This window comes from Boleophthalmus pectinirostris, unplaced genomic scaffold (assembly GCF_026225935.1).
Source record: "Boleophthalmus pectinirostris isolate CB_2022bp ecotype Guang Dong unplaced genomic scaffold, ASM2622593v1 HiC_scaffold_4, whole genome shotgun sequence".
Classification (NCBI taxonomy): Eukaryota; Metazoa; Chordata; class Actinopteri; order Gobiiformes; family Gobiidae; genus Boleophthalmus; species Boleophthalmus pectinirostris.
Window position 1 is genome coordinate 17,121,377 of NW_026571353.1, and position 24,246 is coordinate 17,145,622.

General features: G+C 40.1%; 1 protein-coding gene across 1 annotated transcript in view; it reads right to left on the reverse strand.

Annotated features, from left to right (window-relative positions):
- Positions 1–13,879, reverse strand: part of tcf7l1b (transcription factor 7 like 1b) — a 28,202-nt gene extending 14,323 nt beyond the window's left edge. Inside the window, 3 exon segments of the mRNA XM_055161202.1 lie at positions 12,656–12,786; positions 12,856–12,928; positions 13,020–13,879. Of these exon segments, the coding sequence (XP_055017177.1) occupies positions 12,656–12,786; positions 12,856–12,928; positions 13,020–13,205 (390 nt within the window). The 5' untranslated portion in view covers positions 13,206–13,879.
- Between the last annotated feature and the right edge of the window lie 10,367 nt (positions 13,880–24,246).

Sequence of the window (24,246 nt, forward strand, 5' to 3'; positions counted from 1 at the left end):
GAATAGCAGTAAACACAATATCAGTGCTGAAGTCTGTGCTAAAAGCAACAAGAAGAATGCCTGCATGGAGAACTGCATCAGATAATGTCAATCACCTACTGAGTGGAGGACCCCTCCCCATTGTTTTCTTTTACCCCCAACAGAAAACAAATGGGCCACACAGCATGCTGGTGACAGAGGTGTTAATTATGCTCTCCTGCCCGTATGGACAGCAGCCTCAGACAATGGGCCTGTCAGAACGACACACAGATTCACACTGCTCTGCCCCAATCACCTGCTCTGGCCAGTGTCGCCTCCATCTCATCTATGCACGAAATACAACTAAAGCTTCACACACAAAGGCCCGAAAAGAAACTCCACCCTCCAGCAAGGTTTGCATTAACTCTCATTGTTTGGCAACATTAGAGGCAATTACTGTAACAATTCTAAAGCAAAGCTCTGCAGTCATTGTGCTAATTACTGTGTAATTGATGGGGAAATGACAGCAAACAGTGGGCCAATGTCATAGTATAAAAGCTTGATCATGAACATGATTAAGAGGCCCTAGTGAAATCAAACATTACCTGATATAGATTTTTAAACTTTACTTTTTTTTTAATTGGTGCACTTTATACATTTACAAACATGACATTTCAAGAAGATATTAGATAAAGGAGTGTTTTTTTACCATTGAGAATTTGAGACCAGACCTAAGCAGGATGGATGTTAACCCTGAGAGCGCCGCTGCAGCGGAGATAGTGCCACTAATGGCTGCACATTTGAAGTGTCCATTAGTCCATAGAGGAATGAAGTTAAGTGACTATGACAGGGCACTCCCTGAGTTTGCTGGGCCTCCATTGTGACCTGGTTGGTCATCCTGCACTCTTATTCATAGCCAGTAAAAAAACTGGGTCAAAGGTCAGACATCCAGAGTGCTGTGGTTTCTATGGCAACATGGCCTATTAAGGCCAGGCTCATTGGCCTCTTAACATGCTCTTGTACACAAAAGAACTATTAGTGCAAAGAAAGAGGGGAGTCCACACCAGGGGGGTCTCACAACATTGAACAAGATTTAAGTAACATTTTCAAGATGGTTACACTGGTTTGTAGCAATAGCCACTACACCCTAAATATGATATATACCTCACACAGTTAAAGAGATAGCATTACTATCTATATTAATATAGCAGAAACTATACCTGTGCAAGCTCATGACAAGAGAACAACAATGACTAAAAGTTTTCTCTCTCAATTTTACGTAATCTTTTAACATGTATAAGAATGTAAACACTAAGTGTGGAGTTGCTTCACTTAAAGATATCCCAACTCTGTCTCTAATACCAAATAACATAAAATGTAAGTAATAGACTTTTTAACATTCTGCAAAAGTGACTGCGCCATCACTTCAGCAGTAGCTTAAATATTTGCAACTCAGGCAATTGTTTGTTTCAGGGTAGAGTTTGCAAGACACAATCCTGAGTTATTACTTCCTGTGTGCAGACAGTGTTGGGAGTTTTAAACGAAGCCATTGTCCTTCTTGACTTTCAGGTAATTTTAATCAGAGGTAGTTAAAACAGAGGTCTGGTTTAGCCCAAGGTTAAAGTTATAGGAATAAGTGAGTAGCTCAGATCATATAAACTTACTGTATAATTACCCACAGCAGAGAATGATTACGCATCTGGGAGAGACCATCCCATAAAGACAAGGGAGGAGTGTGTGAGGCTATTCAAGTCAATTATGTGAAGTGAATTTTGGTGGTTTTCGTTACCTGGAAGTGAGAGAGCTGCTGCTAATTGTTACAGAGTGCTCCACTTAATGTCAATGTAAGTCTTATGTCAAGACAGACTTCATCTTTCTATGTCAAGGTCACCATATTTTAACTACCCTTCTGTTTGTCAGTCCACATGCACTTTTATTGTTAAGGGAGTAGCCTGTTTTTGCATTGAAATTCTATCATAAAAGTCAGTATAATTAAGTCCAGAATTCAGAATGGTTGCCATCACTGTTTTACAGTAACTCTAAGCTTAAAAATGTGATGTGTGATTCATGCTTTTACAAACCATACACAAACAGAAATGTATTTACAAGGCGAACACACAGGAAGCTATAGTAAGTCATCGTTCTATCTTCTGACCTATCTCTAAACAACTCAGATATGAAATAAATACAACAACAAATATTTACCCCTAACCCCAAGAGTAAATCTACTCCATCTGCTAAAAGTGCCTCTTAGGCCAGGGCACAGAGGGCAATTGTTTCTTTTTTCGAGCTCATTGCAGCTGACTGAGGCAAAAAAGGCAGTGAAGAAGGATCTTGAAGGAAAAAGTCAGTTCTTCAAATCTGAGGTGGGCATAAGTGGGTGTAGTGGAGAGACGAGGGGAGAGAAAGAAAAAAAAGGCCCTAAATTAAACACATTTGTTTCTGCTCTCACATACCACAAGTCTTATGAAAACAGAGGGCTGATTGTGTTCACTCTAGGACCCCCCTCCCTCACCACCCAACACCACCCAGCTCCACACCCCTCGCCCCCCGCCTGCCTGGCCCCTCCCCCCGCACACAGCTGCCTGCAGATGCCTCCTGTGTTTGCCTGCTCCGTGTGTGAGCCCAAATGTCCAGGCCCTGTCTCATCTCACTTTTACTACCTGACATGACTATCACCTCAGCGCTAACCCGACGCCCCATCCCGCCACTGCCTGCCCCCAGCTCTGCCCTATACAAACTCATATGCACCACAGGTATGCAGGGCAATGCATATCTGCTGATGCAAGCAACTTCACCTGCTACACATGTTCATACATTTCTCAAGAAAAAGCTCAATATTAGTTTGTTAGTGTCCTTAAAATGTGTGTTTTACAGTCCACTGTGGATACCATGTCATTCTCCTTGCATTCGTTCTACTCTGTCTCCAATCTGCAGGGAGGTCTGGACTCCAGCCAAAAACTTTATACCTAAAACATATGTAAAAGTCATTTCCTGCTATCTAGAGCCTGCACATGGTCCTGCTCAGCTCTTAAGGACCAACATTTATGGATTCAACATTCACATTCTGAGCTTAAAACTTGGTAGTCTGTCAATTAATCAATATGGCAATGAAGAATTTGTTTTTAAATGGTCACAAAGAGATAAAAGCAGGTTAGGAGTCCCACATTCAGGTTGACTGTGTTTCCTAAAAAGTGATACAATTATCTTTTTGTGAAGATTAAGACAAAAAGCTTTATGAATGACTGTTCACTGACTCAACCATATTCATGATTTTCTGAAAACATCTTCCAGACATTAAGCAGAGCAGTCATGGTTAGACATGCTTTTAAATAAATACAACATGCAGCTGCTGCTATCTTTCAGTTCCAATACAATCTAATGAGAATGGCAAGGTGATTACGATCAGGAGCTGCTGTAAATATCAGATTCCCAGGGACAAGGTTTAGGAGAGGCCCCTTACAATTACACAGTATTCAGGAATGCAGAGCATGAACTAGAGTAGACAAATGCTCTGTGCTGCATTTGGGATGTTTTCGGCTCAACACAAGTTACGTACACAACAAAGTAAAGCCAGTTTATCTTCCACAACTAGTTGTTTCTGCTCAACCAAGCCACAGCTCGACAAACTTTTATTCAATTTGAAATGCACACTTCTGCAAACAATTAGTGTTAACCCAAGAACTGTAAGCTGCTCAGCGTATAAAGAGGGAGGTGGGGAGCGAGTGGAGAAAGAGAGAGCCTGCTTGTGCACAATTACAGCAGGGATTTATGGCCTGAGAAACAATTTATAAATCACAGCGCCTGAGCTAATGTGCTCCAGATTGTTCTCCATGCAGCTGCAATTTTGGTCTGCGTGAAACGGCATAATAAACCTGGCTACGGGACATGTTTGGGTGGTGGTGGGGCAGAGGAGAGCTGGAGGTTGAGGGTGTAGGCTGTCGAGGGGTCTAGAACGTTTTTAGAGGTGTTTCAAACAAAGAAACAGAGTTTAGTTCAACAGCTAAAAGGCAGTTTGATTTATTTAGAACAACAGAAAGTCAGGGATATTTGGTGCGGGCAAACCAAATATCTGGACAATATGGCGGGCTTGCCAAAAGAAAAGCTGTAACCATGTAATTGCACAAGTTTCCACTGAAGTAATAAAGCGAAAGCTGGCAGCCAATCTCTAAGCCACTTTAGCTCATTGTGAAACATTTGATCATTTGAAACATTGGTACAATTATAACCATGACAGGAGTTAATATGTTAGCAAGTGAGGCAATGTGTGTTAAATAAGAGATAAATATTACAAGCTGAACTGATACTGTCATTGTGGCCTGCGGGCTAGTGTGGGCGAAGGGATCGGATGTGCTGAGGGAAGCCTGGGTTTTTGTGACCACTCAGCCAACTGGCCCTGAACCTTGACCTCTAACCCTTCACCCTAGGGGGCAAACAAAGCTCTGAGTGACATTCTGAAACTAGACACTGAGGAGAGAGTGTCTGGATTGGACTCAAATAACCCCATTAACTACACAGCAAAGATTTATAGCTTTTTATTCTGATGCCGCAAATCTGAAACTGAAGCGTAGCATGGATATTTCAAAATAATTGATTGACCTGGAGAGAGCTGGGTGCAGCAAGTTACATCTTGCTAACATCTTTCTGCAGGGAAACTCAAGTTCATTATTTGCCACTTATGTAAATATGTAATAATACAAATTCAATCTAATCTTCAGTGCAGTTGAGTGTTGAACAGATTTATGAGTCCTCTAAACTAAAACAGAAAAGTCAATGCCAAAAGCTATGTTGTGAACGCAAGACTTGGTCATCAGAACGCTGAAAGCCACTGTAGTATTTAAATGAGTGAAGGAGGGAGGAAGACTGGGCCAAGCATTCTGTAGCTCAGCTGTGAGGCTCTAAGCCGTGGCCCTGGGGTCTTTGTCCTGCCTTTCAGGGCAAGTCTGAGGTAGTCAAAGACCCTATTCATGACCGCCGCTCCCCCTGCCAACACACCCATACAGCCTCAGTCAAGTCAGCCCAGAGCTATAGAGCCTGCCCATTTCACACGAGAATCAGACCTGCCCCTAAAGCCTGCTTCAGGGATTTCCAATAGGCAGCCCCTCCGACCCATGTACCAATCACACAAAAGGCTTCCCCAGCCCACTCTCTGTCATATACAGGACTGATTAGATCCTGCTTTCTAATGTAGCTACTCCAAATTTGTTGCAAATAAGCCAGTGACATTTGTCAGGATTTGGTATCCAGCCATGTAAAAGGATGATGGATTATGTCAGTAGAGGTGTGGAGTTGCCACGCACCCCTCCCATATCTGTCATTATTAACCAAGACAGGGTCAAACCCATGCTAATGCTCATTTTATTCAATGGGAAAAACTGAAACACAACATGTCAACTTAAGTATATCAAATGAAAAAAAAAGTAACAAAGAAAGATCTTCAGAAGAAGAATGTACATGAAAATCCCACATGAAGAAAGAACTTATGTTCTTATGTCTGATAGCACAAGGCGCAATATAACATGGCCATTACTCATAACTAATCAGGAGCATTAGCTCATCATTTTAAATTGGACAGACGAGGTTGCCACACAGTGACATCCTGTGGACTGAGCTCATAAAAATATCAACTCATCAAAAGTTGCTGCAGTTTATTTAAACGGGATCCACAAGTCTGGTTGAAGATAAGGAGGCTACACATTTTAGATGACTTAGGCCTTTGCTTCGGTTTTAATTCAATTTGAGGCTCTGTGGAACATTGTGACTCTTTAACAAGAGTAATTGGTTTATGAGAGTAACAAGGGGAAGTAAGGGGCACCCAGGGGTGAAATTATGACCAATATTAGGCAATAAATTAAATATCATGAGAATACGGAGAAGACTAAAATATTGATTTATGTAATAGTCTATGATTCAGCAGGGACATAACTCAACAGTCTACAAATGAGTAACACCACACACACATTAAAACTTTTCATCTTAGCATGTGGATTTTAATTTGGCAATAACTTTAAACCAAATACCTTCTTGACAACTCTTCTTTTTACCACGTTTGCTGGCAGAGTTCCCTGTCTTGTGACACTAAGAGATTGGAATAAACAGAAGGTGGTTAACTATCATTTATGTCCCATAACATGCCATCCATACAGCCTGACCTTTTGACCTATAGCTCAATCCTCTTTGCAGATGGCTCTTCCTTCTCGTTTACAGGTTGATACGATAAGATGACATGGGTCTGCCCAGGCAAATGACATGTACCAGCAGGAAACATCTATGTCCCTTTCCGTTGGTGGGACAGACTCAGTGGGAGCCAACCATACTGATTTATTACTCTTCCATGAGGAACAGCTGCTCTCCTCACTGTCAACCAACCTCATCCTGAAGCTCCATACACTTCTTAATTTAGTCTGACCAAGACAAGTCCACTAGCTCCTCTTCCTTTCAATAGCTTTTCCATCAGGGGTAGTTCTAGTAGTTAAGTTGGATTATGTTTTAGGATAGAGTGGTTTATGACGACCCCCTCCGCTCTGGGACAGGCACACGGACTTATGATCCCTCATGGCTAGATAAGTTCACTAACACTACTGTATGAGCTATTCTCTGGGAAGACATTCTGCTGCCCTCTACATGAACTGGAGCAAATCTGATATAAACCGTAGTCATATTGATGCTACATGCTCATGATCTGATAGCCTCCTGCTGCTGGCTGATTGGGCTGTGAATTTTAAGGGAAACGGCAAAGCATTGTGGTCTAGAGTAAAGAGGCTGTGCACCCTGGGAGACAGAATCCCCTCAGATAAGTGAGAGCCTCAAGGTCTGGAAGCCGTCCCACCGCGGGATAACAGGCGCGAGGAATAGTAGGGCCCATATCTGCTCCAGTTTATGCTCCCACAACCACATCTCATCAACAATCTCTGCACTCTCTCTCCCTCCTTGCTGCCTGCGGAGCTCAAACTGAAAACAGCTGCTTGAAATACCAGACTGATGAAACCCGGTTTAGAGCATTTTGAGTTTCCTCCTGCCGTACAATCATGTTTTATTTGCTCTGAGAGGTGTTTAAGGTACAATTACAGAGGAAAACATTTCGTTATGTGACTTAAACAGTAGTGCTCATGCTCACACCTACTCTTGCCTATATCCTAATTAAGTTTTTACACAAATGCAGTATATAATCTTATGATGCATTTAGGGGCTCAGGCTAAATGATATGATGGCTTTTCACTAATAATTGACTATTATGTGTTATTAAGCAATTTACTGGACAATTTAGTTAAAGTCATGAAATATGGCTTATGTATTCATGGCTATACAATAACTAGGTTTATAGTGAGCATGATTAACTAATAAATTGACAATTGGCAACAGGGGATGACTAATATAGGATAAATGCACTTATACATTAATTCCTGACAGTTAAGAGGTTTTCAAACTATAAATATCTATTGAATTAGGATATATACTACTTATTATATGCTTTATTTTTCTGCAATACATAATGTACAAATGTAAATGTTCAGTACTGTTCAGCAAAAGGTCCTTTACAACATCATGTCAAAGTCAGATCAGCCCTGTATTTTATATGCCAACCATCTCACAGTTTAATGTTTATAGGCTTTAAATCCAGTTTGTCTGGATTTAAACAGGGAAATGTGTTGCAAAACCCCCCAATGAGCTGCTGTTGCTGTGGCCAAACACTGTCAATGAGAAAAACACATAAATTGATAAAAACACATTTGCACTCATATTCATGTTGGCACATCAAAAGGACTCATTGATGTCACTGAGGATGGGCGTCCGCGGCTGGAGAGGGGAGCTGCTGCTTATCCTTCCCTCAAAGGGTGCAGCGATTCTCCTGATGGGCCCCGCGCAAGAGCAGCCAGAGAGGGCTATAAACAGAATCACTAATGTCAGGCGGGCCGGGTGGGCTGGGTTGTTAGGTACTGAACCAGCGAGGCAATGGGGTAGCAGCAAGGAATTGACGCCAACTCATGCTTTCCACTGAGACCAGAGATGGGAAGGATGTAGAGTAGGGTTGACACAATTTAACACAAAGTTTTACACAAGTGCTGTCAAAAAGTGCAGCATTTCGGGTTGGAGCATGCAAGACAATGCTAAACTTGCGAGTGTTCCAGGAAAAGTATGAGCAAGGTGGGACAGTGCAGCCTGAAGACATGAAACCTCCTGGTTAAGAGCCATCTCAGCATGTAACGTTTAACACACAACAGTAATTACCACTATAACATGCCTTGAGTTGTGCTAATTAGACCTGACCTGAATTAGACCTGTAGAATATAATCACTTCTCCTCGACACTTATTATCTGAACTACTCATCTAATGTAATCTGCAGCACTTAATACAATGTGCATGTGCAAAAGGATTTATACGGTGTAAGAAATACTCTGTTAGCATTAAAATGTTCATGACATTTCAGCATATAAAAAAATGCAGAGAATCCTATTTATGTGGTCTAATGACTATTTTGAAATCCATACCGGGAACACTGCATTTCATGTATTAAAACCTTAACAATAGATTGGGCAGTATATCTGAAAAAGCTGTGATGGACTGTCATTTTAGCAGATTCGGTACTCTAGTCCTAATTTGTTCAAGGCCTTTCTTTAAAATTTAGTCCTTTGGCAAGTTACAGTACATTTATATCAATTATGATGAGATTTTCCTATACATAGCAATAATTACACATGTATAGCTATAGGCAAGTGCTCTGTGCCAGCTATGCCATTTCTGTGGTCGCTCGCAATCTCCTGCTAATTGAACAGTGCTACTAAAATGATGTTGATGTGTTTGCGTTAAAGAGAAAAAATGTTTAGAAACTATAAACCTAGTCAAAAATGCTAGCTGCTGTTGACCCAGTGCTTGGCTGAAAAAATATTTGTGCGCTCACATTCAGATTACCTGCAGCAAATACAACACTGAAGGTTGTCAGTGTGCGAGCTTGGTACACTGTGGCTCTGTTGTAGCGGAGCCTCACCTCAACCTCTCCACCCAACTCTGAAATCTCACAGAAAAGCATGCAGCGTGGATCGCTGCAAGTGTGCAAATGCATAGACACATAGTAGAGGTGAGTGACAAGCTAAGTGCTAACCTGCTGAAAACACACCGCCACACAAACAGTGCTTACTTGTACAGGGTGAGGCTCCTTTATGCACCAGGACAATGTGAATGTTGACTCGTCTTTGTCAATGTGTTTTAAGGACTAAACTCTGAAAAAGGAATAAAAAGTGTGAAAGGTGTGCTATTGTAGCTACTGGCATGTCCAGACTTATTCAAAGTCCCCATTCACTTCTCACAAGGGCTAAAATGTGATTAATATGTTGAATGCCATGATAACAACATTACTGTTATAACCAGATACTTTTGAGCTTATATGTTATGGGGAAAGTAAAAATCAGCTCAAATGTTTAGAATGAAGAAGAAATGTAATAATTCAATGCCATTTAAGGCAGTGTACAGTTTTGACAAATGAAATGCAATCGAATATGGCGATCTAAAGTACTTACTTTCTTACAATCACAGTTTTGAATTTGTCAGTGCTGTAATGAATCAAAAAATGTGCAGCCCTCTTTCCACATTTTGCATAATTTGACCACGAAGATTTTCCAAAGATAGAATACCTAACAAGTTGGCATTTTACTCTTTTTCTTGTGACTTTTCTTCTCACTACATTTTATTCAGCGGCCCTTGGTCTTACACTGTGGAACTGATGAAGATATATTACAGTGGCTAACCTGTGTCTCACTCAGGCGCTACCTCTCACACACAAGAGGCATTTGGCCCTTCAGTGATGATGATGATGTACTAACAGAGTTATCTAAAGTGCTGATGAGGCAGACAGGAGGTGGTGTCAAACACAGTGTCCTCCAGCCAATTAGATCTGGAATCAGTCTGTCACTATAGAAAGGACCAATGTGCTGATAATCTCATCAATGCACAAACAAATAAAGCACTGAGTGACTTTAGAACAGCCTTCTGCAACATCTCTTAAACAGAACCCTCCTCCTCCTCTCAGTGGATTACACGGGAATGTCATCCCAGAGCAGGCTTTAAATCAGTTATGTCTAGCCCTCAGGGGAACTGTGTGCTGATCGCATGTAGGCCTGTCTCTTGTTGCTCATGATAGGGTTGCCACATCCAAATTTAAAAGTCAGGCCTCAAATCCTGTGTAGTACATTGCACTGGTGCTTAAGCAATGAATCCTTATGCATGTTTTAAGCAAACCTAATATACTAGTATACACACAGCATAGTTGTAAAGTAATACACGAAGAAGATGTCAACAATGGCTTCTCACAACAGACACATTGTTGTAACTGTAATGACAAAAATATTTGCGTTCACCTTGAGCTATGAAAATGAGCTCTGCACCTGGAAGTGGAAGCCACACATTCTGTTGCATGGTGTGAGTCACATGATTTGTTTGAGAGACACAGCATCAATATGTCCCAGGCAGCGAAACTACATACCACACTTATAAAACTAATCTATCATCATTCCCCGAGCAGCTTACCAAAAGGGATCTCGTCTGTCTGGGTAGCACCATGAACAGATCAAATCACAATATTTTGAAAGTAGTAGATTCTAAGCATGGACTAAACTAAACACAGGATTCTTGCAACATGATACAAATTAACCAGTAAATACAGTATCTACAAGGCAACCAAAGTAATTGCAGTATGTAGCAGTAAATTTCAGTCCGTGAGTCAAGTGCCTTCACTTCTTCACTATCTGAATTATGGTTCTTTGATATAAAATAGTAACAGAAATGCCTGTTAAAATAATGCAAATAACAAAATAATCAAATAAATAACAAGTTAAGGCTGCCGCATTAGTTATGAATATCCCCTTGCTACTGGCCCCTCATATACTGCATGTTCTCAACCTTATCCACAGGTGTAAACAAGACAAACTACCAAGGCATAAAAAGCCAAACAGTCCATCAATCAAAGCTATTACTGACACTAAGCCCAGAGCAGTGTGCAATATTCAGCAGACCTTAAGACATGTCCTAAGTATGCCAGCTATTGTCCGCCTGCTTGTTTGCTGCCACGGTGCTGATTGACGCAGGCAGTGCACCGTGTCCCATTGACCTCATTATTTTTTCTTAAATATGGGGATTAACCACTCGCTAAAATTTTAAACCCTTTGCATTCATTATCCCGCTACTACGCCTCAAGCAACAGTGTCAGTTGTTTCAATTTTAAACTTTACTTTTCACAAGACAAAAAAGGACGCATAAGAGGCTTTCCTATTCAATAGCATAAAGCAGACAAAACAATGCTGTACAAGATAATGCGCTGCCAAGAGCCAACTGTGGATGAAGCAAAATAAACAGCTACACTTTAAGGACTATGGAGAGGTGCATATAATCGTATTGTAAGCCTACATTTAACCAAACTATGCAATTGTAAAAAAAAATAATACAATGATGCAGACACATTATAAATGTGCATTTTGGAAGATCTATGTGAAATGGCTCAAAAATAATTTTGATGTGGCAGTTTCTCTTAATATTTAATTTTCTCTGTTATTGAGAATTGCTTTTGTTTTTATATGCTTCTGGATGCAAGTAGGTCAGTTTTCTTTGTGGATCAACAGTTTGTCTAATAGCAAATATTCTTAGGACACTGCCAGTGTCTTAGTCGTATATTACATAATTACTATGTATTACATAGTTGGTTTATCAAAATATTGAGCTACATTACTGCACATCACATGGGTACCTATATTCCAACACCTAGCGTGAGTAGAGCAACCATTTAGTTAATGAGAACCAAAGGAGACCTCCAATGAAGCCATCAAGACTGCCCAGTATAACAATGGCCAACTAACGCCTTTCTAATTGAATGGAAGGTAGAGAGGAGGTAGAGCGGGGAGTGGGTCCAGGCCTGTGAAAGGAGGACAGAAAAGCATAGAGGTGGGGCAGTGGTGGTGAGGAGGGGGGGTCTTTCAGTGGGATGCTTGCCAGGCCCTAACGAAAGTCCTTGTTTTGGGGGGATGTGACACAGATTGGGGGATGGACTAACTCTGGGTAACACAGCTCTCCTGCAGGGATTATTTTAAGGAAGTTTACTCAGCCCCATTTAAAGACTGTGGTATAACAATAGAGTTTGCTTAACTTAAAATTCAGAACTAAAAATTTAACAGGGATTAATTTAATATTTGGGGGAATATTATGCAAAGTTAAATTTGAAACAAGCATTGCCATGCAATGATCATCACCAGTATTACATTGCAAACAGCTGTCATGGACAAAGCTTCCCTTGTATGTCAAGCAAGGTATTACAATGTTGTTATTGTGCTGCATCAAACATCTGCACTATAACTAAATATAAGGAAGGCAAATGCAGATTATTAATGGATCTTAACGTACTAACTATAGCTTGAAGTTTTCAGCCTTGAGCAAAAGTGTGTCATAAATAAATTAATGTGAAAAAAGTGAACATGTGTGAACATTCAGACAAAAGAGAAGTTGTCAAATGTGGTCCTCTGTGGTGTGGGTGGTAGAAAGAAATTTATATCCCCAAAAGAACAAAGAAGTAGTTAATACACTTTAAGAAGCCATTTGGAGGGAATAAGGCTGCGTGCACAAGGAAGTTTTACTCATGGACCAAACTTTTAAAAGTAAAAGGATAAAACCTAATACACAAAGATTAAGGAATGTCATGCAGTATAAGGCACTTACTGTTCGTGCGCTGGGAGAGAGGGAGCCATTGGATAGGTAGGGGTTGGTGAGGTCTGGTATCATAAGAAACGGGTAGCCTGGGTAATGGTGAGGACTTTTGAAAAAGCCACCATCTTGTTGTCGTCTTAGTGCTGCACGCAAGAAATACAAAAAGTCAAAACATGCAAATGCAAAAGCATGTTTAACGGGCAATAGTTTACCTTCACTGAAGTAGTCTCTCGTCCTTTCGTAAACCTCAGAGTCGGGTCGTGTTCGTGGGCGCCTTTCTGCCTGCTAACAACATCAACAAAAGTAAGGGAACGAACTTTTTCAAACGCGAGCGCCATTCAAAACAAGTCAACAACTTTGCACGTGTTGCGCCTACCTCCGAGTCCGATGAGCTGCTGTTGTTTTCCGATTCGTTTACGAGGGAGGACTTCACATCATCCAAGTCTCTTTCCGCTGAAACGTTTTCCGATATCTTTTCCTCTTGCTCTCCTTCATCTTTGAAAGAAATCATCTCATCGTTAGCCCCCAAATCATCCCCACCACCTCCGTTTAATTGCGGCATTTTGGACCGGCTTTATAAGTTTCTAGTTGGTAGGATTGAAAACGCGCAAAGTAGCCTGAGTATAAGGCAGAGTAGTCCAGTGGAGTCGATGGTGAAAACTTGCTACAAGCTCGGCATGGTTCTCAAACCTCCATATTCATCTTCTGTAAATGACTCCAAGTCCCATGGTGAGTTGTCTGAAAGTAATCCACACGAAAAGTTGCACACGCTGCGAGTAAATGTATGGAGACGCGGTGACCGGATGAGCAAATAAAAAAAAAAAAAAAAAAAAAAAAAACTTGGCCAAGAAGTTTCGCTGTGTCCCCCTGCTGCTGCTTGTGGACAACTTGTGGCCACTACGAGCGCTTGTCTCTCTCCTCGTTTAGCGCTGCTCAGGAATCTCCCCAACAGCAAACCATGAGACAACATGAACTACAGTCCAAAGCATAGAGTGGCTAAGCAAAACCAAGAAATACATCCGTTTTCACGTCCTTAAATCCATGTGCGCGCAAACGTAGGATGCAAAACAATGCGGCTTCCAGAAGTTTGATTGTTAAAAAAAAATGAAAACTAGCCTAACAGAATAAAACGGAAATTAAAAGATAACTTAAATGTTCAGCTGAAAGTCGTGGTGACCCGTTCCCTCCACATTGCTGCCGGGAATGCGCCCAGAAAACTACTTGGTTGTTCGAGTGGAAGAAAATGCACGGCCCGTCCATAGAGGAGGAGTCAGCGCTGAAAACCGACACTTCATTCAGCGCCACCAATGATCGGCTATTCTTAACCCTGAAGCCACCACACACTAACAACAGCGAGCAGACAGACTGACCCGCAGCGTGATACAGTCACTACAGTGGCACACGTATGGAAATGCAACAGGCTGGAGAATAGAAACAATTAGCCTAGCCATTGATTAATAACAAATTAGGGTAAACCCACTGCCGGTTTCTCGCTTTTGACTTAGCCAAACTTTATTGCTCCACATGGGTAATGACTATAGCCTATAAAAACAACAAAATAAATGGTGATAAAATTCTAATTGCAAAATAATTAAAGTAGCAAAAGACTTAATAAATAAGGCACAAATACAGACTATGCTTGAACATGTAGCCTGCAAGTAGAATCAGTCATTGAATTAAATTAATAAATAATAATGAAAAGATATCAGGTTGTTTTTACACTAGCGCTTTGTTTAAATATTTATATAAAGTAAAATCAAAGAAACAAAAAAACGGAAATGGGCAGGTTTAGTTTCAGCCTGCAGAATTTCAAAGGGTACTGAAAATTTAAGTGTGCAAATAAAGTGGGCCTATAACCTAATATAAAGCCTAGGTAGTAAGTCAGATTGGATGGGCAAAGGCAAGAATTTCATTTGGGTGGGCAATGCCTAGCCTTGTCTGACCCTGGTATAGAGCCGGTAGCTGCTACATGCTGTGACTTGAGTGGGTGATCAGTCACAATCACTCTATTTTAGTTATTTTCAAAACTTTTATCTGTTGCCACTATATTGCAGCCTATAATCGTAAGGTAATATTGTATTACACTAGACCTCCTTTCAATAACATTTTACTCCTATCCAACATAGTCTCAAAGAACAACTCTGCGCAGTGTTGTTTAAAGCATGTCTCTAGACAGCTGTGCTCATAAAAAGCCCCCTCTATACTTCTCAAGTGTAAAATTATGAATTGCCACTGTAAGTAGTAGGCCGTCTGTCCATCTGATTTATAGAAAACCGCAGAAGCACACTGCCTACCAATGTGTTAAAATGGCAGCCTGGTTTTACTGAGAAACACTTAATTGCATGCTACCAGCAGTTAAATTATACGTCTGGAACAATAGTTTTAGAAAGACAAAGCATGGCTACACCTGGGCTAAGCGCCGTGCATTACGGTACACCTCCTGGCAAGTGAGCGGAGCGGCCTGCGACACATTATGCGCAAACAGACTGTGATTATTGTTGACTTCAGAGATATGATTGAAGGCAGAGTTTTGCAATAGGAGTTGGAAAAACAGGAAGTGCGTCAGTTTCTTCTGTATGTATGAGCTCCAAGGGTACACTGGAGTATCTTACATTGTGTATTTTATATTAATTACCAAAATATTGGAGGGGTTAGGTTACTATTTAGTGTTAGACGGACTTAAGACTGATCAAGGCGACAGTAGTAGTAGATTTTTGTGGCAGTCACAAGTCTGCATAAAGGAAACGACTAACGCAAATTTATATGAAAAACATTGCCATAATTATTTGCCTAAAATAATTTGTTTCAGGAAAACAAAAAAGAGAAATTACAATATTTTATCTACTTTTTTAATTGGAAATACTAACTCAGCGATAAAGTTTTTTTTTTTAGATAATGCAATAGCTTGTGTGGTTCACCATTCTTAGCCCAAGTCTGTGGACCTTTCCTTACCTCTGATGCAATTTGACAGGCTTCCCCTGTTTGAGCAAGAAGTCATTGATGTGTTGTAGTGCACGTCAGCAAGCTGAGGGCTGACTGACAATCCTGCAGTGTCTCTGAGGGCCTCATTAGATCCTCACTCCTGGGTGTGTGTGTGTGTGTGTGTGTGTTTGTATGCAGTTAAATGTAGCATACTTACAGTGCATCCCTGTGCATGGTCCGCACTTCTGGACAGTAGGGCTCTGTTCACAATTGCATGCGTGCACATACTGGGGAAGATTTGCCCTCCAGGCTACACATCATTGTTATCTTAGCTGGAGTATGCAGACAATGTCAACAACCTATAATTTCCATGTTTTTTCTGTAGCATGTTTAAATTGACAATACATACTCCAATGCATTCCTCAGCATTTAAAGTTAAAAGACAATATTTAGATTGTACCTGAATATAAAAATTAATAATAAAGAGTAATGCTTCTGTCCATGCATTTACTGCCTTGTGCCCTTCTGGCTTGAGTCATGGTGCACAACAAATGACATATTAAACACAGAAAAAATAATGAGCATTTGTCAAACATGGTTGTCTCTTAAACAGACACTTCTCACACACACACCACTTTCAGCAGTGTGCTATCAGGCACCACTGGCATGTTGTGAGCCCACTGTGTTTCACAGCGAGCTATAGCAGCACAGTGAGATATGACACTTATGCCACAAATAAAAAGATCATTCTGTAAACAAGCATATCATGTGTTTTTTAACTATAAAATTATGTTACCAAGTTGGTAAAGGTAATGTTTCTGATGCAAATATAAGCCATTTACAATATTAATTTGAAATTATAGTCCAAGTTAGAAGAAAAACAGGTCAGACAGAGGGTTTAAAACTATGGTTTGTAGTGATCAGTATATTGTGGTTCCAGGTAGCAATAGTGGTGTAACTTGTTGTTGAATGTGGTGCAAATGTTACTGTTTTCGAAGTTATTATAAAGTTGTTAGAATGCACAAGTAATCACACATGGGGTGGCATATTAGGTTGAGGTAAATAATATAACAGTATGACCACCAAAATGTGATGTTTTGCCTCTACAATATATGGACTTTAATCACCTACTTATTAATGTGAAAACTGAAGCACTGTGACATTTACAAGTCTAAATGTGCTCCACCAGCATATTTGTACATTCTCCTTTCCCACTTCCCTGCCTTGTTAGAGCAGGACTGGCTTTAACTGAGAGTTGATGGCGGGTCAGACTCAGGAGAGATGGGAACAGCCACAATCTTAGCCCCGGGGCAGATCGACTGGTGGCCAGAAAATGTATTCACACGGAGCTGTCCCTGCATCTGCCTTACTTTGAAGTTGCTCTCAGCGCTGCTTGTCCTACGTGACTGTGTTCATTTCTCTGCACACTAAAGAGGTGCTGCTGAATCGGACATGAGTTACATATACACGCATACTTACATACACACACACACATGCACAAACACACACGCACAAACACACACACACATACACATACATGTGTTGTGTTGCAGTTTTGTGCACGTGTAGGTTAGATTCAGGGTGAGGGAAAAGGGAGGGGTGGGAGATACTCTTTGCCAATCCATACTCGCTTTGGAGAATTCAAGGTCATTCTTTCATGTTTAGCCAAGCGCCAGTCAGTCCATTTTCAATCAAAGTGATGCCTAATTCAGTACTAATTCCTCCTTCTCATCTCATTTTAAGGCCTGGTTTGGAGACATTCTGGATTTTCCTGTCTCATACTCTAATCTGCTGTAGTCTGTTTTGAACTGTCAAATTTCAGAATTTCATTTGTGCTTTTTTGGTGTATTATTTTGTTGTTATTAACACATGATTTTCTCTTTACTTAATTTACCACATCAACAAACATGACTTGGAGTCACAAAGGCTTGATGTATGTGCCATAGCAGCACTAGTCCCATGCAGCAGTCGTTTACATTTTAGGTGTTTGTGGTAATACAGTAGAGTTAGAAATAGTAAAAGTAAAAACAAATGCCAGTGCATTTTCTGTTATTACTCTTGTGCAGATTTGATCTAAAGAACCTCATTGTAAATTTACATGAATGTTCTTGTTTGTACAATGTAGAACACTGTCCTATACCTACAAATGTACACAACAGTTTGCCTCACCTCTGCAGTAGATTAACTCAGTGCCTCAGTCATCACACTAAGTCAGATGGGAGTGTCCCATGCAATCGTGGATCTCACCAAAATAAGCTCATATCCGCTTTAATCCAGAAAGGTCCTGTTTCCAGGCTGGTATGGGCGTATGTGGCATTTAAGACTGTGAGGATATGATTAGATGACAGTTTTTACAGCCTACAGGGTGTAACTGAAACACTAAACTGGAAAATAAAAGTCTGTGTTGCAAAGTCTGATCCTTGCCTTTCTGTTTCCTTTGGCATTTTGTTGCATTTGTAGCGTTTCTATTCAAGACCAACACAAAAGAGTTTACCGCTTAAAACCTCACAGTATTGCACATTTCTATTTAATCAACTCTTTATAAATGGCTACACTGTATGGTGGTGAAGGCATTATAAAATGTGCACACCTCAAACACCCGCAGGTGCATATTTATAACTGGTTGCTATGAAGTGCTCACTCATTGCTCTTGACTGACATATGTGTGTGTGTTGTTCCCTTTTGCAGGAGGATGCTTTTAAGGAGCATTATTTTTGAGAACTTCAAAGCCTGTGCCAAAAGCACTCTCCCTTTTGGAGTGTGCCACAGATTGAAAATGTACTTGTATTTTCCAAATGGACAGGAAGAGGTCGAGGCTGGTTCTGAGCTGATGCTGTGGATTCAGTTTTCTTTGTAACATTGTTTGCAGCAGGAGTACGCAGTTTTGTATGCAGTACAATTAATGATTTACAGGCATTTTGTAAAAGGATAAAGAAAACTTACACAAGCTTTCAAAAAAGGGGTATTATCAGCATGTGGATAATGGGCAACATTTGTTCTGAAAAGGGAAATCCAAACATTTGCATTTTCATCCGTTTTTCTACGGCATTGAATACTGTTGTATTTTCAACCTTACTAATGTCTTGTGACTGTGTGACTTTTATTCCAGTATCATCATGCATCCTGTGACTTTGTGACATGAGGTGCAGACCTTTTGTCCAGGTTCCCCTTGAAAAATGTGTCTATATTTCAATCGATCTAGGTTTATTTATTTTCAGTTTATTCTATTTAAATGTTAATAAGATAAGTATTCAAGTATTCCTGCTATTCACTGCTACCGTGCAGTTAGGTGAAATTCCTTATGAAATTATTATTTATGAAACATAAAAAACACCTACGTTTTGACACTTCACATAGACATGAAAGTATTGTTTAGTTCTAAATATTGGGTTGATGTCTGCCATTAATAACCAATGATTATTTTCAGGGGAAATACAGTGCCCCCAGGTTCACTGTGTACACTACTGAGCATATAGCTTCATAAAAGCCCATTAGATGTGAACCTTCCCAGATCCTACACATTTTATTGATCCAGTGAACATTTTTCTTTAAAAACCTGTGTTTTCTCAGCTGATGCTGTATGACTCTTTGGAGGATCACAAACTATGATGCAAACCCCTCGTCCATTCAAAAGCCTGTTGACTTTACTTAATCCATGCACCAGATTTTTATGAGCATTACGCAAATGACATAGTTTGCATTAAGTGTGAAGCATACAGTCCCCCGCGGAGGCATGCACGGCTGCGGACAGCTGGAGTAACTCGAGCCCCTCAGTCACTTATCAGCACTGGCATCCACACTATTTCCCATAGCCATCTTCAGAGTGGAAGAATCCCACCATTGTTTTCATGTCTGTGGGCACCAGTGTTAACTCAGCAAGACCCTGATTGTTGCAGAGATATTAAAGAAAATGGTAAATTTGTCTTTGTCTATATAACTCTTCTTGTGTCTTGTGACATCCATGCTCTGCAGCTCTGAGAAGGCCAATAAGCCTTTTTTTAAATTTAATTTAATTTTTTAAATATAAGATGTAAGATTATTTTAACTATATCTTCTTATTCAGGAGTGGGTCTGCTTAAAATGATGGAATTAAATTGATTGTGCGCCAGGTGTTAGACCTGTATGTGTATAAACAAACCAGATAAATTAACCTGATTTAGAACTGGGTTATTATGTGTCCATTGTGTACGTATATGTGATACTTCACAAAAACAAACCACAAAATAAAAGTTGTCTTTGAAGTCCTGTTGTTTCACTACAGATTATTGTTGTGGGCTGCTGTATTACTCTGTATTAATGGAAAACACTAAGTCAACTTGAGCGACTGCACCTGCCTTATATGTCAACAACAGGCTCTAGCATACACTTAAGAAAAGACATGCCTTTCACACCAATGACCAATGGCTGAATCTGCTTTACTTTCCAGCTCACAACAATGAGCCTGTTAGTCCCAGCGCAGCCCTCTTTAGACTCTATAGGCTGTGGCGCCTGGTCTGTGTGGCCGCCAGATTATCTTCTGACTGCCCCTTTACATACAAGCTTATAGGACTTCCTCACGTCCTCCTGTTTTTGAGCCGTGGGTTTCCAGGATGCTTTGGGCCAGTCTGTTTTACACATAGAGGCAAGATTCCCCCGTGGGGGCTGTTACGAGGTTACAGGGGGGTAGTAAAAGGGTCAGGGAGAAACTGTCAGTCTATTTCCTTTCTCTGGCCTTGGGAAACTGCACCACAAGTCTTTTGCATATTTTTAGTGTCCTTGCTGTTTTTTGTCGTATAAGATAGAACTTATTCCCAGTTCTCAGAGGAGTTTTATTTTTCGCATGCCCCATTTAAATATTACTGTGTATCACTTCCTCCATCATTATCTATATCTCTAGCTCAGAAGAGTAATGCAGAGGTCTGGAAACCATCATGTTTAAGTGTTAGACTGAGCGTACTGCTGATGGTGACCCCCTGTGTCTGCAGCTGCCAAAGAGTACAACGGTTCAGTTACGGCCCAAAGCGATAGTAACAGGCCAAATGGGCAAGTTATAATGACATCAGAAATGGAACATGTGCTCTAAATCTGTGAGGAAAATGCAATTTTATTTATTCCATAATATATAATGCAAGTCAACAATAATATCATAAGTTTTAAAAAACTTTACCACTGTTACCGGAGCACTTAAAATTGCCAGTGCTTTCCCAGACAGGTTTTTTTTTTTTTTGCATTCACATTCAACAATACACTTATAAGTCTGTGAATGGATGGAGATGGGCCAACAAAAATAAGTAATTTCTGTTTTGTTTTGGCCCACTCCTGTGTAATGCCTGAGCTTGCAGCTGCAGAATACTGTGGAAAACAAACAGTTGTGCAGCTGGGCTCCTCAAGAAGACGGCAGAAAAACAGGGAATTTTAATCCACTGTTCCTCTGGCACCTTTCACATTTATTTGGTCGTAAAGAAAAGGAAAGCACAGTGCAATCTGAGAAGGACCAGTAGAATGCAGATTTAGGTTGAAGAAAAACACCTGGACACCTGCCTCATATTTACATGTCCACATATTAGAAGATACCAAAGGCTGTTTGCCTAAATGGCTCAGATTTTCATATATACTGCTTCATAGGCTGGGTTGTGACAAAGCACAGATCAGTGAATAATACAGACATGCAGAGGATCTGCTGCTGTAATGGTGGAGTTAAACAATGTGCTGGCTCATCGATTTAGGAAAATGTGTGTTTTATATCAGATGCCCTCCATTTCAGATTGTCTGTTTAATTTTTTGATTTGACAGATTAATACCACTTCTGGATAGTTTCTTATTTATAGTTATCCACATTGTAACGAGTTAGTATAGTCCCAGTTGTATCCTCATCTCCACTGTACTAATCCTGCACATGTCTCTCATTCATTCCCTCCAGTGTGGTTGAAAAACAAACTATAGGGAGAGCCTCAAACCATCTCCAGCTGTCGCATCCCTGCTCGAATCCCAGTCTAACCTGATATGACGGGGCGCAGTGAGGTGAGGGTCAGGCCTGGAGGAGGGTTAGGAACATGTAACTCAAACTCACAGCTTTATATTCATAATTGCCTTTGGTTGAAAGGTGAAGATTGCCATGTGCAGCACCCATTGTCTCTCAGGTTACCTCTATTAACTTCTAACTTTACACAATACTCTGGTTTACTCTGATTCATAGAACTATCACCTACACTGTTACATAATCTCTGGCATGCATTTTGAAACCTACATTTTGAAGGTGAATAAGGTAAACACATTTGGCTTTGGGGTAGTGCTCAGAATCTGAATAACAAAATGTATTGCTTCACAACAGTTTACAAGAGAAAATACTAAATACTACCAATATACTAATACTGAATATCCACAGCTATTGATTCTGCTGTTCTAGCTTAACTTTCACTTCTTTTACCATCTCCTAATACAGTTATGTAAAAAATTCAACAAATGTGTTTCCCCTTCCCTTCATTATACTTAATAATGTAAACTTTGTACTTTAAAGTGAGTCAGAGTTCATTCAAAATATATAAGCTTCATGCATGTCTGGAGAACTGATATTTTGTTCACAGCTGAAGGAATGCAACAGGATTTAAATTGGGTTGGCAATGACACTATAAAAAGACTAACCTAAGAGAAATGCATTCTCCACACAAAAAACTCACTGATGTCCAAAGAGGTCATTTGATTCCTGCTCCGAAAAATATCTGAATGCATAAATGAAATAATAATGGTATTCATCTGTCAACTGCTTATGAACATAATGAGTCATTTTGAAGCTGAGTTGTGGGGGTGCTTCCAATCCAACCTCTTGCGTCCTTTTTAGGGCATTCGGGAGCATCCTGTGACCTTTGACCTTTTGGACAATGGAGGCCAGGACGTTTCCCTGTCAATGGTGATGGAGCCAACAACAGGAACATGAGGGTGCTCATGGGAAACAAACTGTTTATTGTGCAGCAGGATGGACGCCCCCTGTGCCCCACTCACTTATTTTCACACAAATACACACGCATCAGCCGCACTTACATGCCTGCAGATAGAGCTGCAACAGGTGTTCACGTTTTTAGCATCTGTCTCCAGGGATACAACTGATTCTGTACCCTTCAGATATAGACCACTAATTTCAGACACACACAGAATGATTCACTCTTATTTTAAATTGCTTTTATATGAATAACAGTGATACTCATTTTTGTCACTTAATTAAAAGTACAGATACCAGAGAGAAAAAATATTCAAGTGAAAGTAAAAGTATCACATGGAAAAAATCGATTCAAGTAAAAGTATTAAAGTACCCGTTTAAAAATGTACTTAAAAAGTACAAAGAAAAAGTATTCCACACATATTTTGAGGTCTTATAAGGCTTCAAAAGTAGTGATTATGATAAAGATTTGTGCTGCATATTGTTCAACAGATGCAACTGAATCGACTGTTTTTCCACAGCTCTCTTATTTTATAGTTTTGCTCAAACTGCAAACATCATTTTAAAAATAAATAGTCAGCATTTTCAGCAGGTCTCAAACAATAATAAAAAGTATTTTTACTTTTCAGTCCAGTTAAAAAATGTAGTGGAGTAGAAAGTACAGATATGTGCTCTCAAATGTAGTGAAGTAAAAGTAAAAAGTATCCACTGTAAAAGTAAAGTACAAATACCTAAAAAAAATTACTTAACTACAGTACTTTACTAGTCTTACTTAAGCTTACTTTAGCTTCCACCCCTGATGAATAATAGCCCATTTTAACTTTGCCTCCTGTGGTCTGCACATGACAGAAACACAGAGACATATGCTATCGTATTAAAAGCCCCACTTAAAAAGCATTTGAATAGCAAAATATTTTATGAGTAATAGTAGAGGCAATGTTCATGATCATTTGTCCATTCTGCTTTTCCTTGTACGTGCCAGAAAAATGTTGCAAAGTCTGCTTTATCGCTCCCTTTGCTTATGCTGCCTAAGAGGTTTATATTTAGTAAGACTTTCTATTTGATAAGAGTACCAAGCCATTTGTTAGCGCTGCCACTGTGTCTGTTTAGAAGGAAATCCCTCTTTTGTCTTTTAAGGAAGCTCAACAAACTGGGAAAACCTGAATTTGTCATCAGAACTGCAACAGCTGGAACGCATTGGATTTTGAAAAGTCACACTATTAGTCAACGCTGCAAACTGGTTATTACCAATTCTCCAGAGACTGCTCATTGCAAGAACAGCACAATAAAAGTGTTTGCAAAGCTGTCAATCACCAAGTCACAAGTATGATGCAACACAGACATACAGAAAGCTTGTGGGATTGCTCTTTAAGTCATTAACCGCTCTGGATTTGTGGTTCTCGATGACTGCATATATGTGTGAATCTTTGCTCTTAACTCAATGCACATCTGATAAGGGTGGATCATGTGCAGTTAAATGGGCCATACTATGACTAATACCACTATAGAGAACAAATAACACAAATAGGCTCAAAGCTTGACCACAGGGCACTATGACAATTACATTAGAACCAAACGAATGGACATCTGTTAAATAAAAATTGTCATGGAGGATTTGAAATATTACAGAGATTTTACAATATCAAAGGCCACCTCACAACCAGAGTGAAACCAGTGCTAATGAACCATGAAAAACAGATAGCTCCATACACAATGACAATTTCCCCCATGTTGCATAGCACTCTATTAGGACTATTTAATTGAGCAG